The sequence below is a fragment of the Ylistrum balloti genome, unplaced genomic scaffold, assembly GCF_031769215.1.
Source record: "Ylistrum balloti isolate Yb309-2 unplaced genomic scaffold, AGI_CSIRO_Ybal_v1 Utg371572, whole genome shotgun sequence".
Lineage (NCBI taxonomy): Eukaryota > Metazoa > Mollusca > Bivalvia > Pectinida > Pectinidae > Ylistrum > Ylistrum balloti.
The window spans coordinates 243,612-264,768 of NW_026782808.1; the positions used below are offsets into that span (position 1 = coordinate 243,612).

Below are 21,157 nucleotides of genomic sequence, written 5' to 3' on the forward strand. Positions count from 1 at the left end.
TGCAATCTCTACATTTATCAGCGACAAATTTCCTGAAAAATATAGGAATATGGCAGTGATGTTCATTTCTTTGGTACTCTTAGTCTGCAAATTCATATGTCCATGAACTGTTAAAATTAGTATAACCAGATTAATTGTTCTATATATATCCTTGAAATCAAGCATCCACAGAATAGTTATTTGAAAAAAAAAAAAAAAAAACCATGAAAATAGAGTCCTTCAAAAATACCTAATATGAAGGCCTAAGCTTATTATTTGACGATAAAAAAGCATTGATTGATAATTTTACTGAACGGTATGGGTTGTTACTGGATCATTAACTTCTTGTCAAATAAATATAATATTCTGATATTTACTGCATCCTAAACTAGAACATCATCTACCTTAAAGTTACTATATTGATCAGGTGCCCTATGTTTCTTTTGTCAATACAGTACTTGAAATCGATGGTTTAGGTTAATACTTTGAAGTTAATTATGTGTGTTTATGAAAACTCCAAGCGTAATTAAGGATTAGAAATGTGTGTTGAAGGTTTGGGAAACCTTTTATAAAGGTGTAATCAATTTTACAGAATATATACAATGGACATTTCTCTATGGTAGCACTTATGGAAGGCTCAGATTCTCTGAATTCTATATGATATAATGACATATTCATTTAAAGCATGACATTATTGTCAAGAAGATACTTCAAAATTAAATGGTCTGTTACACTAACTTCACTCTGTGCACATACCAATGTCACGTTCATAATGGAATATGACATACAACACCTGCTACCTAAATTTACTATAAATATGATAAATTACAATATCTTGTTTTTATAGGAATAGATTCAAAATCTATATACAGTGCCAATATCAGCAGAAATGACAGACAGGAGAGTACCATGCCTTGGCAATAAATCAATGACTAGTGTAACCACGACTTGCTTACTTACATAAAACCATTTTATCCTGGCAGTAATTGTATTTGTATGCTAGCTAGCAGTAATATACTAATTGTTTGTTGTATGCAATGTCCTTACATTGTCAGTGAGATGCCACAGACAACGACCTTTCCTCGTTATATTTCTTATTACCTACTGAGTTTTCACCTGTATCTCAGCTCATCAGTTACGTTAATTCCTATGGGAAAGGTAGATTATTTACCGTATTTCACCACCAAAAACCCAGTAGACTACGCTTCATAAAAACGAGTAATATAAGAACTCTAAAGAAAGTGATATTCACAACTTAAATTTACCTTGTCCACCTGTAGCTCAAAATTAAGAGGGAGAGGTGGGGAGGGGGAAATAAAACAAGACAATGAAGTAACATTTGTTTGAAATTCTACCAAGCAATTATAGATACGAGCAGGTTTGATAACAGACATGGACTTATTGCTGGATAATTACAGTAAAGACCTGACAAGAACTACTTAATATGTCAAACATTACTTTTGTATTTGTCTACTAATTAACCGACTTGGTATTTGTGGTGTTTCTACAGAACAAATACGGTAATACAGTAATTGTTTTATAGATATTGTACCTACAACAGTACTCTTGCACTACAGTGGTTACTGTGTATAGACTGAGTGATAAACATGATCCACAAGCTTTACTGATGGTAACCAGCTAACTGAATTATCTTCCAGCTGTTGTACCTAAGTCTGACAGACCTCACCTGTTGATGAGCTTGTTATCTTTCCAACAATTACATGCAACTCATCACCTTCATTACAAACAATGCCCACACCTAAAGGTCAGTCGGATAGCTAACCAATCAATTCCCATTACTTTAGTATAGATATCAGACAGTCAGTTTCACCATTAATCAATTATCTTTCTCCCAGAATCTATGTACTTTAAAGTATTCTCCAATCAGACTCAATGACAGAAAAGAATCTTCCAATCAAAATACTGATAACATTACATCTTCCAATTAGGATCTGAATAAATGCAATGTTCTCCAATCAGGATCGTAATACCTGATTTTTCCACTATAGTCTTGATAAGAAAAAAATCAGAGTCTTGACTATTAGAATGTCCTCTATTCACAGTCTTCAAGAAATGGCATTTAATCACAGCCTTGGTACATGTTACTAAACTGTCCTTCATTCAGAGTCTTGGTAACTGAAGTGCCCGGTATCCTCCAATCACAGTCTTGATAACTAAAGTGCCCGGTATCCTCCAATCACAGTCTTGATAACTAAACTATCCTCCAATCACAGTCTTGATAACTAAACTATCCTCCAACCAAAGTCTTGTCAACTGACCTATTTTCCAATCACAGTGTTGATAACTAAAATGTTTCCCAGTATAAATGACATTGAATAATAGAATCGTCACCATATGTATATAATGTATTATAGTCAAACAGGAATATATGCTTATTACAGGACCTCAGGGGGCCAACACATCACTTCTGACTCAAAGTCATAGGGTGGACTTATTACAGGACCTCAGGGGGCCAACACATCACTTCTGACTCAAAGTCATAGGATGGGCTTATTACAAGACCTCAGGGGGCCAACACATCACTTCTTACCCAAAGTCAGGAGGGTGGGCTTATTACAAGACCTCAGGGGGCCAACACATCACTTCTGACTCAAAGTCATAGGATGGGTTTATTACAAGACCTCAGGGGGCCAACACATCACTTCTTACCCAAAGTCAGGAGGGTGGGCTTATTACAAGACCTCAGGGGGCCAACACATCACTTCTGACTTAAAGTCATAGGGTGGACTTATTACAGGACCTCAGGGGGCCAACACATCACTTCTGACTCAAAGTCATAGGATGGGCTTATTACAGGACAATGAAGTATCAGATCTTAATCATTTGTCACATTGTTCTACAAGACGTTACCATGGACATAGATCCCTGTATGTGAGTATCTAATGTGATTATGTATTGTCTGAATTAATAGCTAGAATAATCAACACAGAAACAAATCTGGAATACTCATCAGACAATCACGGTTCTTTAAAATCAATACCTCCAACTAAAACAAAATACGTAAGCAGGCGTAATTAGCCAAGGTCAATGCTGTTACTATTTGTGTCTACAGACCATTCATTTATAAAAATTCCTTTAGTGTATTAATTCAATGACTAAGCCTTAAAATTCAACATGATTTATCATATCTATCATCAGTAAAGATAACCACCCAGTATACACCAAGACAGGTTGGTTCCTGTAATAAGCCCATCCCTTTACTTTGTAACTTGCTTTGTGTCTGCAGTATTGGCTTCCTGGGCTTTCTACAGAACAGATATGAGGAGTGAATCTTGTTGAACATACTTACTCCACATACTCACTTTTGCATGAAACAGTCAAAAGAAGACAGATTAAGGTCAAATATATAAAATTGGATATCGATTGCATGTCTGGACGACAAATCAAAACTGTTAACCTTGCCACTGGTTGTCTAAAGATATACAGAAACACATCTGGAGTTCCCTGAAATCAGTGTAAAGCACGCAACATCAATCAGCGCATGACGAACACATTCAGATTCTAATGCTCGGTATGAGAGCCTATCATGTAAGTCTTTGATCATATTGCTGACAAGCTATTCTCTATCAACTTTGAAAGAAAACAATACAAATAGACTTATAACCATGTATATATGCTATTTATAGGTCCAATCTACTTTATGTATGAAAATAATCGTACATGATATATCACATTTCAAACATGGCATGTTTGAACTAGTGATATTGGTTTATACTGAACGACACATTGAAAATGTTTCATGTTGAAAATGTGTATATGGGAGCTGTTAAAACTGCTTAAGGTATAGAGAGTCATGCACTCTGTTTTGTATCTCCTACAAAGAAGAGTTTCAGTTTCTTTATGCTGACTTGTTATTTTATCTTATGGTTCAGATATGGTTTCAAATACAAAATATCTCTTTTGATGATTTTTTTTCATCACTGATGGAAAATTTTAAAATGAACTAATCCTAATTTTATCTCCAGAAAATCTACGAAGCTATATAACAGGACTCTTTGCATTATCCTATCAGATAACCCACGATTATAAGACTTTCTTTGATTCCCTTCTACCCCAAAAAGGGTTAGTCAAAATCCACATTTGTCAACTTCACTGCATTACCTTCTTCTTTTGACAAGATTGACACTGTACTTTTGCTAATTATCTTGAATTCTACCCCTTAATCTTCCATGGTCTGACAAGAGCCAAATTTGCAAATCAGCTGATTTAATCCTACCCCAAAAGGACCAGACAAGCATATTCTCTCTCTCCCCTAAAGGGTTTAGGAGATGTGGTCTATATTTGTAAAATCCCTCAATGATCCCACATCCTTCACTAAAATTCAGACAAGAATCATAACTGAAAAAGTTTAGTGGATTTTATTCATGTAATGCTTACTAAAGTATACAATATTTTACTCTGTGAAAGAAAAACACAATCCTGCCAAGCATCCTCACAAGAACTGCATGAACCGAAGTCTGTGGCATTATAATCCATGTCTCTACCACCTGAGCCAAACAGAGAAACTGAATATTCAACACAATGTTTAGCTACATCAACCTTTTTAACTATTATGTGGAGATGGATAATGTTCAGTTTCTGTTTTAGCCTCCCGAACAGTTTCAGAATTAACATATATATGAGTATGTTGTTTCAAAGAGGACTCATATTCTGTTCACAATGTATAGGCTCAGTATACACAAAAGACCCATCTTTGTCTCTCACAGCAATAAAGAAGTTTAACATATTAGCCAGTGAAGGAAAAATCTTCTCCGTTTATATAGGGAGGAAGTGGTATTATACAAAAAAAAAATTCTACATCCCTATTGATTACAGTGAACAGGTCTAGATAAATGTCCAAGCAAGTCTACTTTGTTTACATAGGGTTGTCAGGGCAAACTTGACTCTTTATCCTGCAGATCATTAGTCAATAGATCTATGTTGTTTTAGACCAGTAATATCTAAAGTAAACTCCATAGCAAACACAATTACAACCTTTTACCTTCCTCTGCTGTTTTAACAAGATTTCAATACCTCATGCAATCGGTCGCTGTGAGCTAGTACCTCAATGGACTCCGATCACAGGCATATCCAATTCAACATTGGGATCCAATACAATCAATTTCAACTGAAAACCTAGAGACAAGTTTCCATGGTTACTATCTGATGTTGATTTTTGAGTTGTATTATAGCATACACATGCAAGCATCTTACACATGAAAATCTACTCCCCATGCATTGATACAAGCAGCATGAATGATCCACCAGGAAAATGTGAGAAAATCCATGAACGTCACTATAGAATTCATGGCACCAATGAACTCCTGGCATGAACAGCCGTAAACGTCCATGGAAAGGAGAAATAGGTCATGGAGTTAAATCATTAAAAGTAATTGTTGAATTGAATAACATGTTTCTTGTCAAGGGGTAAAAACTAGGGACAGAAAACTCTCACATTGAAATAAGACCTAGGACAGGCATTTTATTCTTCAGGCATAACAGTCGAGCAGTCGCAATAAAATTATCTCATTGATTTGGTTGTGTGAGGATACATGCACGAGACTGAGCTAAAACAAAATAGGCTCGGCCATTTATTGACAAAAGCACTAGAATGCTTTTGTGTTGAAAACCCCCGTAAGACTGATCCCATCCATTGATGCGACCAGAATGGAAATGAGAGGCTTCCTTGTCGGTAAGTAAGCACAGCATCCCTTCAGCAACGTAACCTTCATACGTAGCCCAAAGTGATATTGATTTGAAAGTCCTCCGAGAGTTTTTGTCGTACTTTGTCGGTAGTTGCAGTGTTCAGTATACATGATCCAGCCTTATATAATTGTACGTGTCTGTCCTACTGGTATCAATTTCTCCATGAATCTTAGGACATATCATAATAAGGTTATCTACGAATTAAAACTCTATATCTCCACCAGAATATATCCATAATTTCCCCGTTATTGGTGATGTTTATGTATCCTGTACCACACTAGAAAAAAAAAATGCAGACTGTGCTGATATATTTCCTTTTAATCTCTTTGACTTCTACACCAAAATATGTAAATATATTCTGATCACTTCCTCTAATCTGGTGTCTATTTCACAAGGTCAATACCAAGCACATAGTATACAAAGCAAACTAATTCAATGCTTTATAAATAATTTCAGCTGAATGTTAACAAAGTAGAAGTAGGATGATCACTATTTTTTTATCTTAAAAACTTGTAATTCAGGTAAAAATATTAAAGGCTTTTCCTTGGTTTTATGTTTGATATCACTTTGTATTAGGAAGATGGGACACAAAATTTCACTTAAGAATAATGCAGAATATTTGAAATCAAAAATTTTAACTGCAAAGGCAACATGGAAAACAAGTGGTAAACACAATATGTACCCCCCCCCCCTTCCACCCCCATTACTTCCCTACATATCTTCCTGTAAGGATGAAGCAAATACACTGATAAATGTGTTAAAATGTCTAGCATCACACTAAATGAGCCTTCATTGTTAGGTCATCTGCACGCAATGTAAGGAACATATTGATCTGGTCAGTGACAGCATCTCAGACTTTCCTCGGACAACAGACAACGTAGCCAGTGAATTCTTCAGTGATCCTGAAAACTTTCCATTTATAAATATGCGGTGTTGTTTATTTCTGATTCCTCTTGGTATTTGTGTAATTTGTAATTTGTGTAACGTGTAATTTGTTCAAGAAACTCCTCGGATAAATTCCAGCACCGGGCATAGGGGTATTGATTCAATTTGAATTTTTATCACAACTGCAGTAACATTGTTTGCCACGTAACTTCATGTAAATATACATGTATATGCAAATTTTATCAAGGATACTTTCGATATAACTAAATAATGTACATGTGACATATGATGGCGTATTCCTTCCATCTCTTAATTAGTGATAATTACATCAAAATTAAGGTAATTTAGTTGACTTAATCAAGTAATTTATCATATTAAGTTGCCATATTGTAATTGAATGTGTCGCATTTATCATTCCACATCGCCTGAAGCATTCCTCTTATTATCATGATAAGTAAGGAAAGGTATACCGATCATATTCCTAAGATTGTTATATTGCTACAGCTAAATATTTGGCCAGATACATTGAAATCATATCAACAGTAATCTTTCTATTTTGTTGAAAAGGAAATTCTAAGAAAAAATCCAAAATCTCTATGCTAGAATTGTACAATATATTACTCTTAGTGTCACTTTCTGTGATATAAAACCCTGTTTAATATCATTCTGGTTAATATCATGTTATATTGAAAGTGTTTTCTCTATACCCTAATATATAATTTATATAAAGGCGTTAATTTACTTCAAAATAATTTCTCAAGTGTTTTTCTGATGCTAGGCTTTATGAGTATGTAAAAATTTTACAAAAAAAAAAGATTTATTTGCTTTACATTTCCGTCTTATAGCCTGTTGAACATAGTTAGTGGAAAATGTAAACAAATTACTGCTGATGCAAATATGAAAATTTTACTAGGTATGAAAACTTGAGCTTGTTGATAATGATCAAATGAGAAATAAATAAAAACACTGGACATTGCTAAATTCAAAACTGCTGTTAAACCATGGTAAAATGAAAATTACACCAACAATAAAAAACACAAAAAAATCTGAGCTATTACTAAATTTAAGAATCTAATCTCAATGCTTTCTATAAAAGATCACCCAATTAAAAAAGTATTTGTGTATCATTATTCTTCTCACGCTATCGATTATCCTGTTGCTAACTAAAGCATTACAGACAAATAATTTCTATTAAATTCTCTCCCAATTCCAGCACCTAAAAGGAATTTCCATAACTATCTTCAACCAATTTTCAAATCAGAGTTTGGAATCTTTATAATTTAAGACAAAAAAGAAAAAACAAAAACAAGGAGAAGATAATTAACTAAGGCTAAAAACATTTCCATTTTGTCTTTGGCTAAAATAACTTCCAACCTTGACATCCTTAATTAAAATAAACTACGGTTGGGAATTAATTTCACACACTACCTAATTGTGAACATAAACACTGATTTATCTGTCGTGAGGTCAAGGTTATTTGATCAGTGGATACTATAGAAACCATGATTTGTAAACAACAATCATGTTGTGTTTTCTTCATTCAAATAAAAATTTTCACAAAAACATAAGCAATCACATTATTATTCACGGAACAAAAATAAGAATGTTATCGAGTTATGAGGCAGAAAAACGGTTCACCTTTCAGATCAAACTCACAAACCTTGAATTTTACAAATTGCTTAAATACCAGCTGGTATGAAATTATCATTCACGCAAAAAATAAAAAACATCCTCACTTCTGTCTGTATTTTCTTACAGTGTAAAATGAAATTAACACTTATGAGATGTTTTCATAATTTTCCCTCAAAAAGGTTTGTCAGCGACACAAGTAAAAGGATTTAGATGGATCATGTGACCAGTAAGACACTGGTATAAAACAGTGTTCAATATCTGTCTATAATATTGATTTATGCTTTTCTGTAATGTCTATTACAGATCAACCAACATGTTTCTATCCAAATGGAATTTCTGCCTGGATATAATATTTATTGATTTTGAAATGATAATAATCAGTATTGATCTCTGCCTTTCAATGTTCAGAATTACTCCTCCACACCATGCTGTTTAGTTTGTATTAGTTGGCTTTTAAAACCACAAAAGATAAAATTTTGACGAGTTTGTCGGGTAAATGAAGCCCTGATGTTTCCAAATCCCTCAGGCTTTATTATGATGGCAGCATAGCCAATTCCAAATTTGTAATTTTTTTCTTCAATTCTCTTTCAGAATAATTTGCGTAGCGAATACATTACAATGGCTGTTCTTGAAATATTTCTAAACTAAAAAAATTTAAAATCCTTATGAGAAATTCATGCTGATGATTTGAAAGCAGAATCCACACACGTACAGCATGCTGAGTGGAATTCCATACACAAAACACCCATAATACATCAAAGGAATATGTACCGACCTTGAGATAATCGTTCTTGGAAGCTTCACCAAGTTTTTAAAGAAATTGACATTTTAAAGAAAAGGTGATTTATGTATAGTTTATATTCAAAATTGTCTTTAAAGCATGTAACTTTATACATATGTCTGGAACATCAGCTCAACCACTCTCCAATCCTCAAATGTACAACCACTCACCAATCCACATTGTACAACCACTCTCCAGTCCACAACGTACAACCACTCATCAATCCACATTGTACAACCACTCTCCAATCCTCAAATGTACAACCACTCACCAATCCACATTGTACAACCACTCTCCAATCCACATTGTACAACCACTCACCAATCCACATTGTACAACCACTCTCTAATCCACAAATGTACAACCACTCTCCAATCCACAATGCACAACCACTCGCCAATCCACAAAGGTATAACCACTTGCCAATCCATAAAGGTACAACCACTCACCAATCCTCTAATGCACAATCAGTCACCAATCCTCAAAGGTACAACCACTCACCAATCCACAAAGGTCAAAATCTGTAATACAACCACTCACCAATCTACAAAGGTCAAAATCTGTAATACAACCACTCACCAATCCACAAAGGTCAAAATCTGTAATACAACCACTCACCAATCTACAAAGGTCAAAATCTGTAATACAACCACTCACCAATCCACAAAGGTCAAAATCTGTAATACAACCACTCACCAATCTACAAAGGTCAAAATCTGTAATACAACCACTCACCAATCCACAAAGGTCAAAATCTGTAATACAACCACTCACCAATCCACAAAGGTCAAAATCTGTAATACAACCACTCACCAATCCACAAAGGTCAAAATCTGTAATACAACCACTCACCAATCCACAAAGGTCAAAATCTGTAATACAACCACTCACCAATCCACAAAGGTCAAAATCTGTAATACAACCACTCACCAATCCACAAAGGTCAAAATCTGTAATACAACCCCTCAACAACCTACAAATGTCGGAGACATTAATACATCCATTCACTGATCCACAACCCCACATCTATCTAAACATGTCTGAAATACTCACATACATGATGACACATGCGTTAGACTTACAACATGGTCACAAGAGACCCTTAAAACATTATACTCATCCTAAGATTCCCATTGAGTAAGTTTCTCTAATCTCAGTTTATAGCAAACATCAATATTATTCATATAATATTCAGTAAGATTCTCCCTGACCAGGCTTCTGGCTGCAGTTTTATGTAATACATGGTAACACATCACAGAGTCAATCTTTATCCCAGCGTTCATCAACAAATTCATGGCAAGTTATATCCACAAACAAAACTCCTGGGGATTTCCTGCACATATAACCGTCTCAACAACCTTTCACTAGCCCATAGGTGTTTTGTAATTCTAGGAAGAGATATTGCTCTGTATTTTGTAGCATCAACACTCTTAAGGACTGCTCCAAACATTATCCAGGAGTTGATTCCCAAGCTATAATGTGCTTGTATACCATGTAAAGACTTTTTATAAGTCACTTAAACTCTCATTTTATTCTTTGGAATTTATTTCTAAGTTAAAATGAAAAATTTAATTTCCCTGCAGAATTCAATTGTTTGCAGCATTTGCTAGTTTGCTCATTTCTCTGAAGAAATTCACTAAAAAAAAAATCAAATTTTCATAATTCAATTTATTTCCTAGCTTTCAGAAGTCATCCATACCAGGAAGTTACTTACAATTGACCTTTAAGTACCAAACCATTCATCAGATGGTTTCCGTATTCTCTCTTGTACAAAAAATTGTCTCCTGTAAAAATTGTCTCCTGTAAAAATTGTCTATTCACATTGACTTTATAATGTGAATGCCATCGTGTCCTTTCCATGTATTAGGCTGGCAACATTTTTCCCACAGGATAAGTTATCTCCAATGGGACCAGTAACAGAGAGGGAATCGCTTGGTGTACAATGTCCTCTGTATGCATGTATCTATCAGTTTTCTACCGGGCGGGATGATGGAAGTGCATGCCAGTAGCTGTGTACAATTTCATGCTTTCTGCACTTACAATAAATGGGAAAGTATTGATCTAGCCTGGCATTTACATCTACCATCACACTAAACATCTGACACCACCCCAAAATTGTTCAGAAATATATATAAGAGATCCCAGAGGGATCTTGGTGCCCAAGGCTTCCAACATGAGATCTTTATCAGATCACTTCTGTTGTTTGATCTTTTCTCTCCTTTTCTCTTGTTTTCTTTACTGTTCTTAGCTCTTACATTGTTTACATGTTGTATATTGACAGATAAAGAAATTATCTGGTAATGTCATCCAACAAGGCAAACTTACATACCAAATTTCATAAAGTTTTATCTTATTCTTTAAGAGGAAATGATGATAAGAATCTTCATAAATTCCAAGATGGCCACCCAACAACCATTTGTTTCAGGTTTGCTTTAGTGTCTAAACTAAAGGTCTCATCTTTACTGAACTGCCTAAATGAAGAATGATCACATGCAAGATTTACACAATCTGTTTTCAATTAAGTCCAATAATTGAACCACAGGGATTAAATGAAAAATTTAAAAGAAATGCGAGTAGCATTTCAACCAGTACTTTTGGAATGATAACCAACTGACTGATAATAAGACTGCACTTTCTTTTTCTCAATCAATCATAAAATAGAAATAGCACCACCACATAAAATTTGAAACGATCAGGACCAAGGACAAAACGCAATTTGAACAGCTCGCCATACAAACTGTCAAAGAGGTCAAATATAAGCACAAAATAAAAAACATTCCATATATCAACATACACTAGCAGGACTGCCTGACAAAAAGCTCCACAATTAATGCAACGTGAAATATCGGATATCGTCTGTTAAATATTTTAACACAATGCATTTGTCAATATTCATTGCAAGTCTATGATGTTCTGCTATGTATTTCTCTTGTGAAATGAAAAATCCCTTGGAGAATTAATGTTCTACGTCGCTTGCAGTTCGACAGCCAATCTACAAATATTAAACCACACCTTTATATGTTCTGTACAGGTCACAATCTTGTTGTAATAAACATTGTGAATCGACTCTTTGTTCCATTTTATGTTTTCTTTTGCTGAAACCCTCCAAACTCACATTCTCCTTAATTATTAGAAAGAATTAATAATCATTGTCAATTCATTATAAATAAAAGAAGGGTAGCTTCATTTCTTTAGAGCCGTCCCAAATGTGCTTTCATCTTCACTCATGTGACCTTATGACCTTTTAAGCTTTTGGTCCAGATCTATCACAATAGTAACTTTTCGAATTGATGCTATGACCAATAGTTTTCTGTCTTATCCGTGGATCCTTGAACTACTGAATAATCACAATAGAACTGGAACTCTTTGTATTCATTATCTTATTTGCCAGTGTAATAAGCCCAAGGTGCTAACATGCAAATTTTGACCCTTAGTCAGGGACTGGGCTTATTTAGAGACAGTGAGATAGCATTTGTTTTAATTCCAGTAGATAGCAATAGAGATAGGTAGGTATATAACCACGTATGGGCTGATCATTATATATATGATAAAATCATTACTGCTAACTTTCCCGCAGGTGCTCTACCAAGTCTTGGTGTTAATTCTACATACTTGGATTGGCAATGAAATCATTTGTAAAATTAAATGAAAAAAAAATAATGAAAAAAATATGTTGAAACTTTTGATGTAGTTTTTCTGATTGCACTTGACTTGGATGGCCTAATAGCCTACATACTTAGGTTTCTGACACCAGAGCAGATGATACCTACATGTGGTGCAGTGAAAGTGATCTCAGTAGGAGGCTAAGGTACGATTCACAGATATATGAATCACAGACGCAGTTTTTCAGCTGCAACATCACATTGCCCTACATCAGCAACTGTTGCATCTTCATCAGTCTCTTACGATTTCCATGATCCTCTCTGCATCAACCAGATGTATATACGTGAAGTATGAACTGTTTGACAGGATAAAAATCTGATTGCCAGGCACAGATAGAAAGTAATGGGTGAAGTATATTCCACTGTCACAGCTTCATTTTTCATCTTTACAGATTTTTAACAGATTAAAACTTTACATAAATAGACTTTTATCGTAAAATTTCATTTTCTCGAGATTACTAATGGATTATACAACCCACTATATATATCTAAACTCTGACATTAGGTACAATGGGACTTACCTGCTGGGTGATAGGCAATACACAGTTGCTATATCATATGATAAAATTAATGCAAAATAATCCTCAAAAAAGTTCGTAACAATTTCATACAATTAAATAAATCTACATTAACTTTTGGGTAAGGTTACAAAAGTTTTCAAGGTTGATATGGACTTTCAAGAATTGATCTGTATGATTTAACAATCAATACTATAGTAAAATGGTGATGGTTTACACACACTTCTGGCTATACAGGGTTCAATTCCACTATAGATACAGATGTTTTATGATTAAATAGGTCAAGCGTTCATTATCTCTGATAGTAAGTAGGGAGTGGGCTTATTACAGGACACTCAAATTATTGTATTTGTTGGCTTTCTGCTTATTGTTGCTTTACATCCCATCAACCCAGGGTCAGTTAAGGACATGCTAGGTTTAAAGGGTTAAGAAAAGTTGAATCTCCGCAAGAAAAACCACAAACCCATAGCCAGTACCTGACGACTGCTCCATGTAGACATCAAACTCATGATCCACAGGTGAAGGGCCACTGATAGAGATGGTTACACACAAAATAAGCCAGAGTGCCGATTGCTACTGCTTTTTTTTCAATTTGATCCAAATATTAGCCGTACTGGAATATAAGCCGCACCCTTTCTTTCAAAGTGGTAACTGTTATGTTGACCAAAGTTCATTGATGTAACAGACAATGCATGGAAATTTATCAAGATTGTCATTGAAACATTTAATAAAGTTTGTGAATGAATCATACACAGATAATCCTTTACTTTATTGACGTATTTCAAAAAGCACAAAATTGTACTTTATCGACGTATTTCAAAAAACACAAAATAGCAAATATCTCATTTGGTTTGGGTACCTTCACAGGTTGTCTACGCACAGATACAGGGCCTGACATTACGTACAGCTTACAGTCTATAGAGTCAAATATTAGTGAAGTCTCTAGCATGCTAACAAAATTTTTATAGTCCATATTATTTCTTCTTGTAAGTTACACGAAACTATTTATATCGTAAACAAGCATGGCAGTTGTTATAGAATTTGACCTATCCATCCCAGGATACAAAAGGCTATAGTAAACTTCTGCTATGGCTTTGAAGTAACTGTGAAAGTCCAGAAGATATTATTGTGATTCATATTGAAATGTATGATTAATCAAATCCGCGAGAATGTTATCTTTATTTCATCTCCAAATAATCCTGTATATGAATGCAAATGATGGTTCTAGTCGATCTGTTTCAGTCACAAACACGTGACAGGCAGGTACTCGAAAAAACCTTCAGTACCGTCTTGTAGTGGTGTACTGGTACGCTTCCTGTACTGTTATTTCATCATCATACTGATTTTTTTTTTCATCCACATAAAGCCGCACCCATATATAAGCTGCATGCCTGACTCACAACTCACAAGGAAAAAAGTGCTGCTCATAACTGGGAAAATATGGTAGTATTACAATAAATAAGAACTTTCCACCTGTAAACATGATCTCCAGCTGAAAAATCAACAACTCTGGGATTTTTTTGACATAACTGGTATTAACCAACATTCTGTTGACTCAGGTTGAGTGCCAATATTTTAAATTTCATTTAAAACAGAAAAAGTAGAAAAGTTATTTGACTTTGAAATGAGATATTTCTGGGATCACAGTCTATTTATTTTGGTGCCAGAAAGTGAAAATATATTGAGTTTTGAAGCCCCAAGTAATGCTCTGAGGTAGTGATGTTACGATTAATCTACTTTGTCAAGTATTGGTTGGTTACATCAATTAACTAATTAAATGACTACAATATTCTATATTCAATGGTCAATAAAATAAAAAAAATGACTTTCACATTTCTATTTCTTTAGCAGAAAAAGGTCTTGAATCTCAATCCTGTTAATGAACATTATGAAGTGATCAAACGGCTGGTCGAATGAAACAAATAAACATTGCTGCTGAATCAAAATGGTGGAGTCCAGGACATGGCACTCTAAAATATCTAAATTATTTTTTATTTATGCTGTCATCAATTTGATCTAAATTATGACAAAGCCATGTGGAACTCTTCCTTTCTTGAATCTTGTATTTATTGTGTTCCGAACTAGTATATAATGTGTTGTTTTTTTTAGTTTATTCTTGCGGACAATCTCAGTAGATACTAATCTCATTCAACAATTCTCTTGTTGTTTGCGTAAGTGATAAAGTATCTAGGTGACCATGACGATTTGTTGCAATGTCCTCATATTGCTATCCACTGTTGGAGCAATGATTGAGAGTTTAATAAAAGGATTTCCGAATTTGAAAGGTTAAAACTATACAAAGTCCTTTTTAACAGTCTGAATCCATGATATTGGGGCCCCCAAGCGGTCAAAGTGTTTGACCATCCATGTCAGCTACTCTATCTCTGGGTCATGAATTCAAGGCCTCTATGGGCAAGATGCCTAGTCCTGGCCACAGTTTGGTGTTTTTACTCCAGTTTTCCTTCACCACCAATGCCTGGCATGTTCTTAAATGACCCTGGCTGATAATGGGATGTAAAGCAGCCAAAAACTATACTAAACCATGATACAGCTGACATATATATTTGAAATTCAATCAATTCCTTTTTATATCTCAGGAATAAATTCATGCTGTTAACAAACTTGTATGCTGAAGCAGTGTACTTGACAATAATAAATACAATTATTTCTGATTTTGTGAAGCACATGTGTACTGTACAGATCTTCATATAGTATCTTTAAAGATCCCTCATGTACAATATATATGTAACATAATTCCAAAGAAAATATTGGAAATCTTCACTATTTAAAGACCCAACATAAAAATCTTGATAGTCCAGGCCAGTAGGAATTCTGCACCCTGTAGATGTACATTTCAAATTTTAAAACACAAATCCTTGTATCACTTTCTTTCAAAATCAACTCATTTTACTTTGATACAGAAAAAAAAACTTTGGAATGGATCTCAAAACAGTTTTCTTTAAATTTCAGACCATCACAAAATGTTGATACTAAATAAGTTTAAGGTACATGTATTTAAAATCATTAAGTAAACAAATTGGCTTACAAATGTATAAATTGAATTTCTACATGAAAATTTATAGCTATTTAAATCTTATTAAATGATTTGGAGAACAATTATTTTTCTCCTTATTCAATTATAAAAAACAATTTGTGTTGGAAAATTGAGGTTCAAGTATGTCCATGTTATGAGGTAAGTTCAACTGGTTTCCAGCTGTTAACTCACTTTCAACAGCAGGACCAGTCCACCTTTAAACCCTGTCACATATATCAGGTATATGTAGCATACAATGACATACCAATGAACCTGACAACCCCAATATCACGATGGACCTGACAACCCCAATATTAGGATGAACCTGACAACCCCAATATGAGGATGGACCTGACAACCCCAATATTAGGATGGACCTGACCAACCCAATATTAGGATGGATCTGACAACCCCAATATTAAGATGGACCTGACAACCTCAACATTAGGATGGACCTGACCAACCCAATATTAAGATGGACCTGACCAACCCAATATTAGGATGGACCTGACAAATCCAATATTACGATGGACCTGAAAAACCCAATATTAGGATGAACCTGACACACCCAATATTAGGATGGACCCGACAAACCCAATTTTAGGATGGACCCGACAACCCCAATATTAGGATGGACCCGACAACCCCAACATTAAGATGAACTTGACAACTCCAACATGAGGATGAACCTGACTACTTCAATATTTACATGAAACTGTCAACCCAATTACCAGGATGGACCTGCCCTTCCTAATTCAAAAATAGTAAGACTGATCATCAACCAAATATCAGAATGAAACCAAATATCAAGATAATCATGTTGGCCCTAATGTCTGAGCTTGTTGACCACAAATTCATAAACAGGTTGACCTCTGTATAGTTTCTGACTACAGTATTCATGAACAAATTGACCACTTTTTAATTCTTGACCACAAGTGACCACAATATTCGTGACCACGATGACCTCTGTATATTTGTTGACCTCAATATTCATGAAATGGACCAAGTCTGTAAACTTGTTGACCACAATATTCATGATGAACAGGATGACCTCTGTATACTTGTTGACCTTAACATTCATGATGAACAGGACAACTTTTGTATAATTGTTGACCTTAAAATTCAAGAAAAAATGACCTCTGCATATATGTTGACCACAATATTCATGAACTGGACCAAGTCTATATACTTGTTGGCCACAATTTTCATGTTGAACAGGATGACCTCCGCATACTGCAACAATCTTGATAATCTCCAGTTAAAGACAGAATACCTTCAAACTCTCAGTCAGATAGACACTTGTATTCAATATGAACCTGTTGGCATGACATTACATGTAATATAAACCTTTTTGCCTCCAGTAGGATGAACCTGTTGACCCCTAAAGACTTGTTGGCCACTTTAGGATGTGTCAACTTGCTCAGTCAAGTTGTAGTAGGATTGAAAATTAACCTTAATCCATAAGTTTAGTTATATCAAAATATGTATTATATAACGTCATTAACAAGCAGGGTAATATATATACGCTAGCCTGGATAATACTTTACCTCTGTTCTGATAATTAGAATACAGCTAGCATGTCAACACAATACAATACTACTGTGTTTATCTTTCAGGAAAAATGAATAATTGATCACGAAGCATGCACTCACTCCAGTATACTGTACCAGTAGAAGATGTAGTACTGTATGGTAGTACAATTATAAATTAAGAACAATACAAATTACTTCACACAAAATATCATCTGTTTCTGAAAAAAGGAAAACTTTTGCAAAAAAATTGATATGACTCAAATTGAAAAAAAAAATGCTTTCACTATTGCTAAATTTATTTTTTCATACATACATTTGTATTCATAATCTGTCAAAGATTTAATACATAGAGACAAGGTGACTGTCTTGAGACTGGTATCTGTGAATTCGTATTATGTCAAAGATTTAATACATAGAGACAAGGTGATTGCCTTGAGACTGGTATCTGTGTGTTATGTCATTAATGCATAAAAGACTAGTGACATTTCATAATGCAATGTTGGTTTTTTTTCCCATCACAACAACTTTCACTTTGGATTATTCTCACAGGAAAAAAAATGTCATCATCAATTGCCAAAATTTTTTTTTAATCTTAATTACAAATTAACTAAGATAACTGTTGAGTAAAAAGACAAAGGTTCTGAATAATATGGCTAACCTGTCTGTCCCTTGCCCAGCGTTTTCTCAAGTTTATATGGCCCAACATACTGCTCTTCCTTGTGATGCGACCCATGCAGGCTTCGGCCCTGGGGTCGGGACATGATGGTGGGTGTGGGCTCGGCAGTCAGGCCACACTCCTAGCACAACCCAACATCAATCCAAAAACAACACATAAATTTTCCAAAAGGAATTGTCGTCATTAACATAGAAATCGATAACCGGCTAGCTATGCATGAGCACTATGCAGATAGCGTACATAACATCATATTGCGGACCGCCGTTTTCTCCTCCTCTTACGCAGGTACTCAAAACATTATCATCTTTTAGAGATAATGCCAAATCCAAAGTATAAACGATTTCCAAAAGTAGAGCTTTCAATTAGTAGAATTTACACAGGTCCGCAAATCCGCTGTCCCTGTTTGTTTGCATGTTACCGACGAAATGAATCACTCAGCATCCAGCATACATCAACGCCATCTGTTGTGCTTCAGCGATGGAGACAAGGGAAGCAACTCGCCAATACACAACTCAATACACAACATCGTATAATAGGTACTATTTATCAGTTAGAGGCCAACATTGTTCCATTTTTATTGTTATAACGAGTAAAAAAGAAATTGTAGTAATTGGTTACGTTAATTGGTATCAATTAATGAGTTATCCGATTGAACATTGCGTCAAAAATGAATGTACATTGTTGTACACTTATCCGCAGCAATAAATACACAGATGGTTGTATAAAGAAGTTATTATGTTTGAAAGTCTGAAATGTACAACCGCGCGGAATATTATCAATAAATATAATGCTCTACATGAAATGAAATTACTTTAAAGAAACTTATACTCAATATGTAATGTTACTTTAATTAATATTCAAATTTAATTAATTCTTTTGAAGTCCGTACGAACGGTGAAATCCGAAACCCCGAACTCTTACTACTTACCAGCGCTGGTTTTAGGAAATGGTACGTGTCCGACCTCCAATTACTTCTGAAATGTTTATTTCACCTTAATTCCTCATTTGCAATCAGATATGTAAGATTGTCGATGACATGTCCAACTGCATTAACACCGAATAGAAAACGTGACGGAGAACGTCGGCAAGGCTTTTGATTAACGTGTTGGAGATATACTTTGTTATGAGTAACAACCTAACTAAAATCACATTTCTTATTTCACCTCCTGATACTTCCCTACTAAATTTAAAATTAAAACAAAGTGAAATAACATATGATATTAGTTCACTTATACCGATCGATTGTCATTTCCACTCTCCTCCATCCGAATAGCTATACTGTTATATCATTTTAAAAAAATCTCAGCTTTGACTTTGCATGTATTAAGGCCTTATGAGATGATGTCCCTCGACAGCTTGGCAATGACCCCCACTATAACATCATGACTGTTATGAGCCATTTTGTTGGTATTTTCCTGGACTAGCAATTTTGTTGCATCATATATAACAGATCGATCGTGCAAGCAGAAGAAAACACGACGTAACTGTTTCGTCATCAGATACATTTCGCCTTGTTTTCGTCGTTGAAAATAGTGTTTCGCTGGGGACAAAAGTGCTATCTCTGTTGTCTCTCTCAATGACTTAGATATTTATCTATTTAACACCAACGTTTAAAATGTACGTCCCTGGGACATTAAACTTACTCAATGTTGAGTTGGAATCAGTTTTGATGTAAATATGATCGCTTCTGAAGAAACCAAGTAATCATCTAGGAGCTACTGAACGTCAATCCGAGTAATATACCAGGGAAACATCACAATTCCTACTGTCAATACCACCATGACAATAAAATATTGTGAAAGAAAAAAGAAACATCACAAAATGAAAGATAAGGCGGACAGAGACAAAATCACAATACAACAGTCAGCAGACAAGTCCTACCTTCACCAGCGTTCGGTCCAACAGGTATATAGTGAAGGAGGTGTCGATGTAGGTGTCTTATTTACTAATTAATTCTGGAATAATTATTTCTAAAATCACCACAGAATATACGACACGAAAAATAAAGAATCGCTTACTGAAAATTGACAAATTATGATGAACAGAAATACAAGAGAATGTAGCAGAACATATCATGTTGGTGTGATTAATATCATAATGCATGAAGTTTATGTATCAAAAGTTAGTGAGATCCTTGTCAGAAATACGAATCTCATTAGAGAATTAATTGGATATATCAGTTTATTCGTCTCAGAGAATTAATTGGATATCTCAGTTTATTCGTCTTAGAGAATTAATTGGATATCTCAGTAAAATCGTTTTATTTGTCTTAGAGAATTAATTGGATATCTCAGTGAATCTAGGACACATGTATGTTACATGACGTCCAGCCTAGTCAGTTATTCTAGAAAGAAATGTGTACCTTCACGAGTTGAAATTAAAATTTAGGGTAGATTTTTAATCTACCATTACCTCAATTTTAGCTGCGCTTAATACATTTCGGTATGGTGTACCGACATACAATACAATAGTGCCCTTTTAGAACGAGAGATTTTTTATTGATTTTTGCCGGTTAAGAAGGAGACGGAGATTATTCAATTTGCTCCGTGATAGAAATGTACTTTTCCCCCTCCAAATATAAACAGATCTAACTTATTATCTCCAAATACTTCAATTTAATCAATTAGTGTTATCTTCTTCAAAAACAAATTATAATGACTTTTTAAATTTAATTCGTTATCCTAAACCAAATTTCAAGATACATTGCAATCGTAATTAACAAATCAAAAGTTTGGAATATTTATGCATCCAC

At 34.6% G+C, this 21,157-nt stretch overlaps 1 protein-coding gene across 1 annotated transcript in view; it reads right to left on the bottom strand.

Moving 5' to 3' along the window:
- LOC132563054 (serine/threonine-protein kinase BRSK2-like) overlaps nucleotides 1-18,816 on the bottom strand; it is a 93,226-nt gene extending 74,410 nt beyond the window's left edge. Inside the window, exon 1 of the mRNA XM_060227814.1 lies at nucleotides 18,388-18,816. Coding sequence (XP_060083797.1) covers nucleotides 18,388-18,490 — 103 coding nt within the window. The 5' untranslated portion in view covers nucleotides 18,491-18,816. The remainder of the gene's footprint in view (nucleotides 1-18,387) is intronic.
- Nucleotides 18,817-21,157: the final 2,341 nt, after the last annotated feature.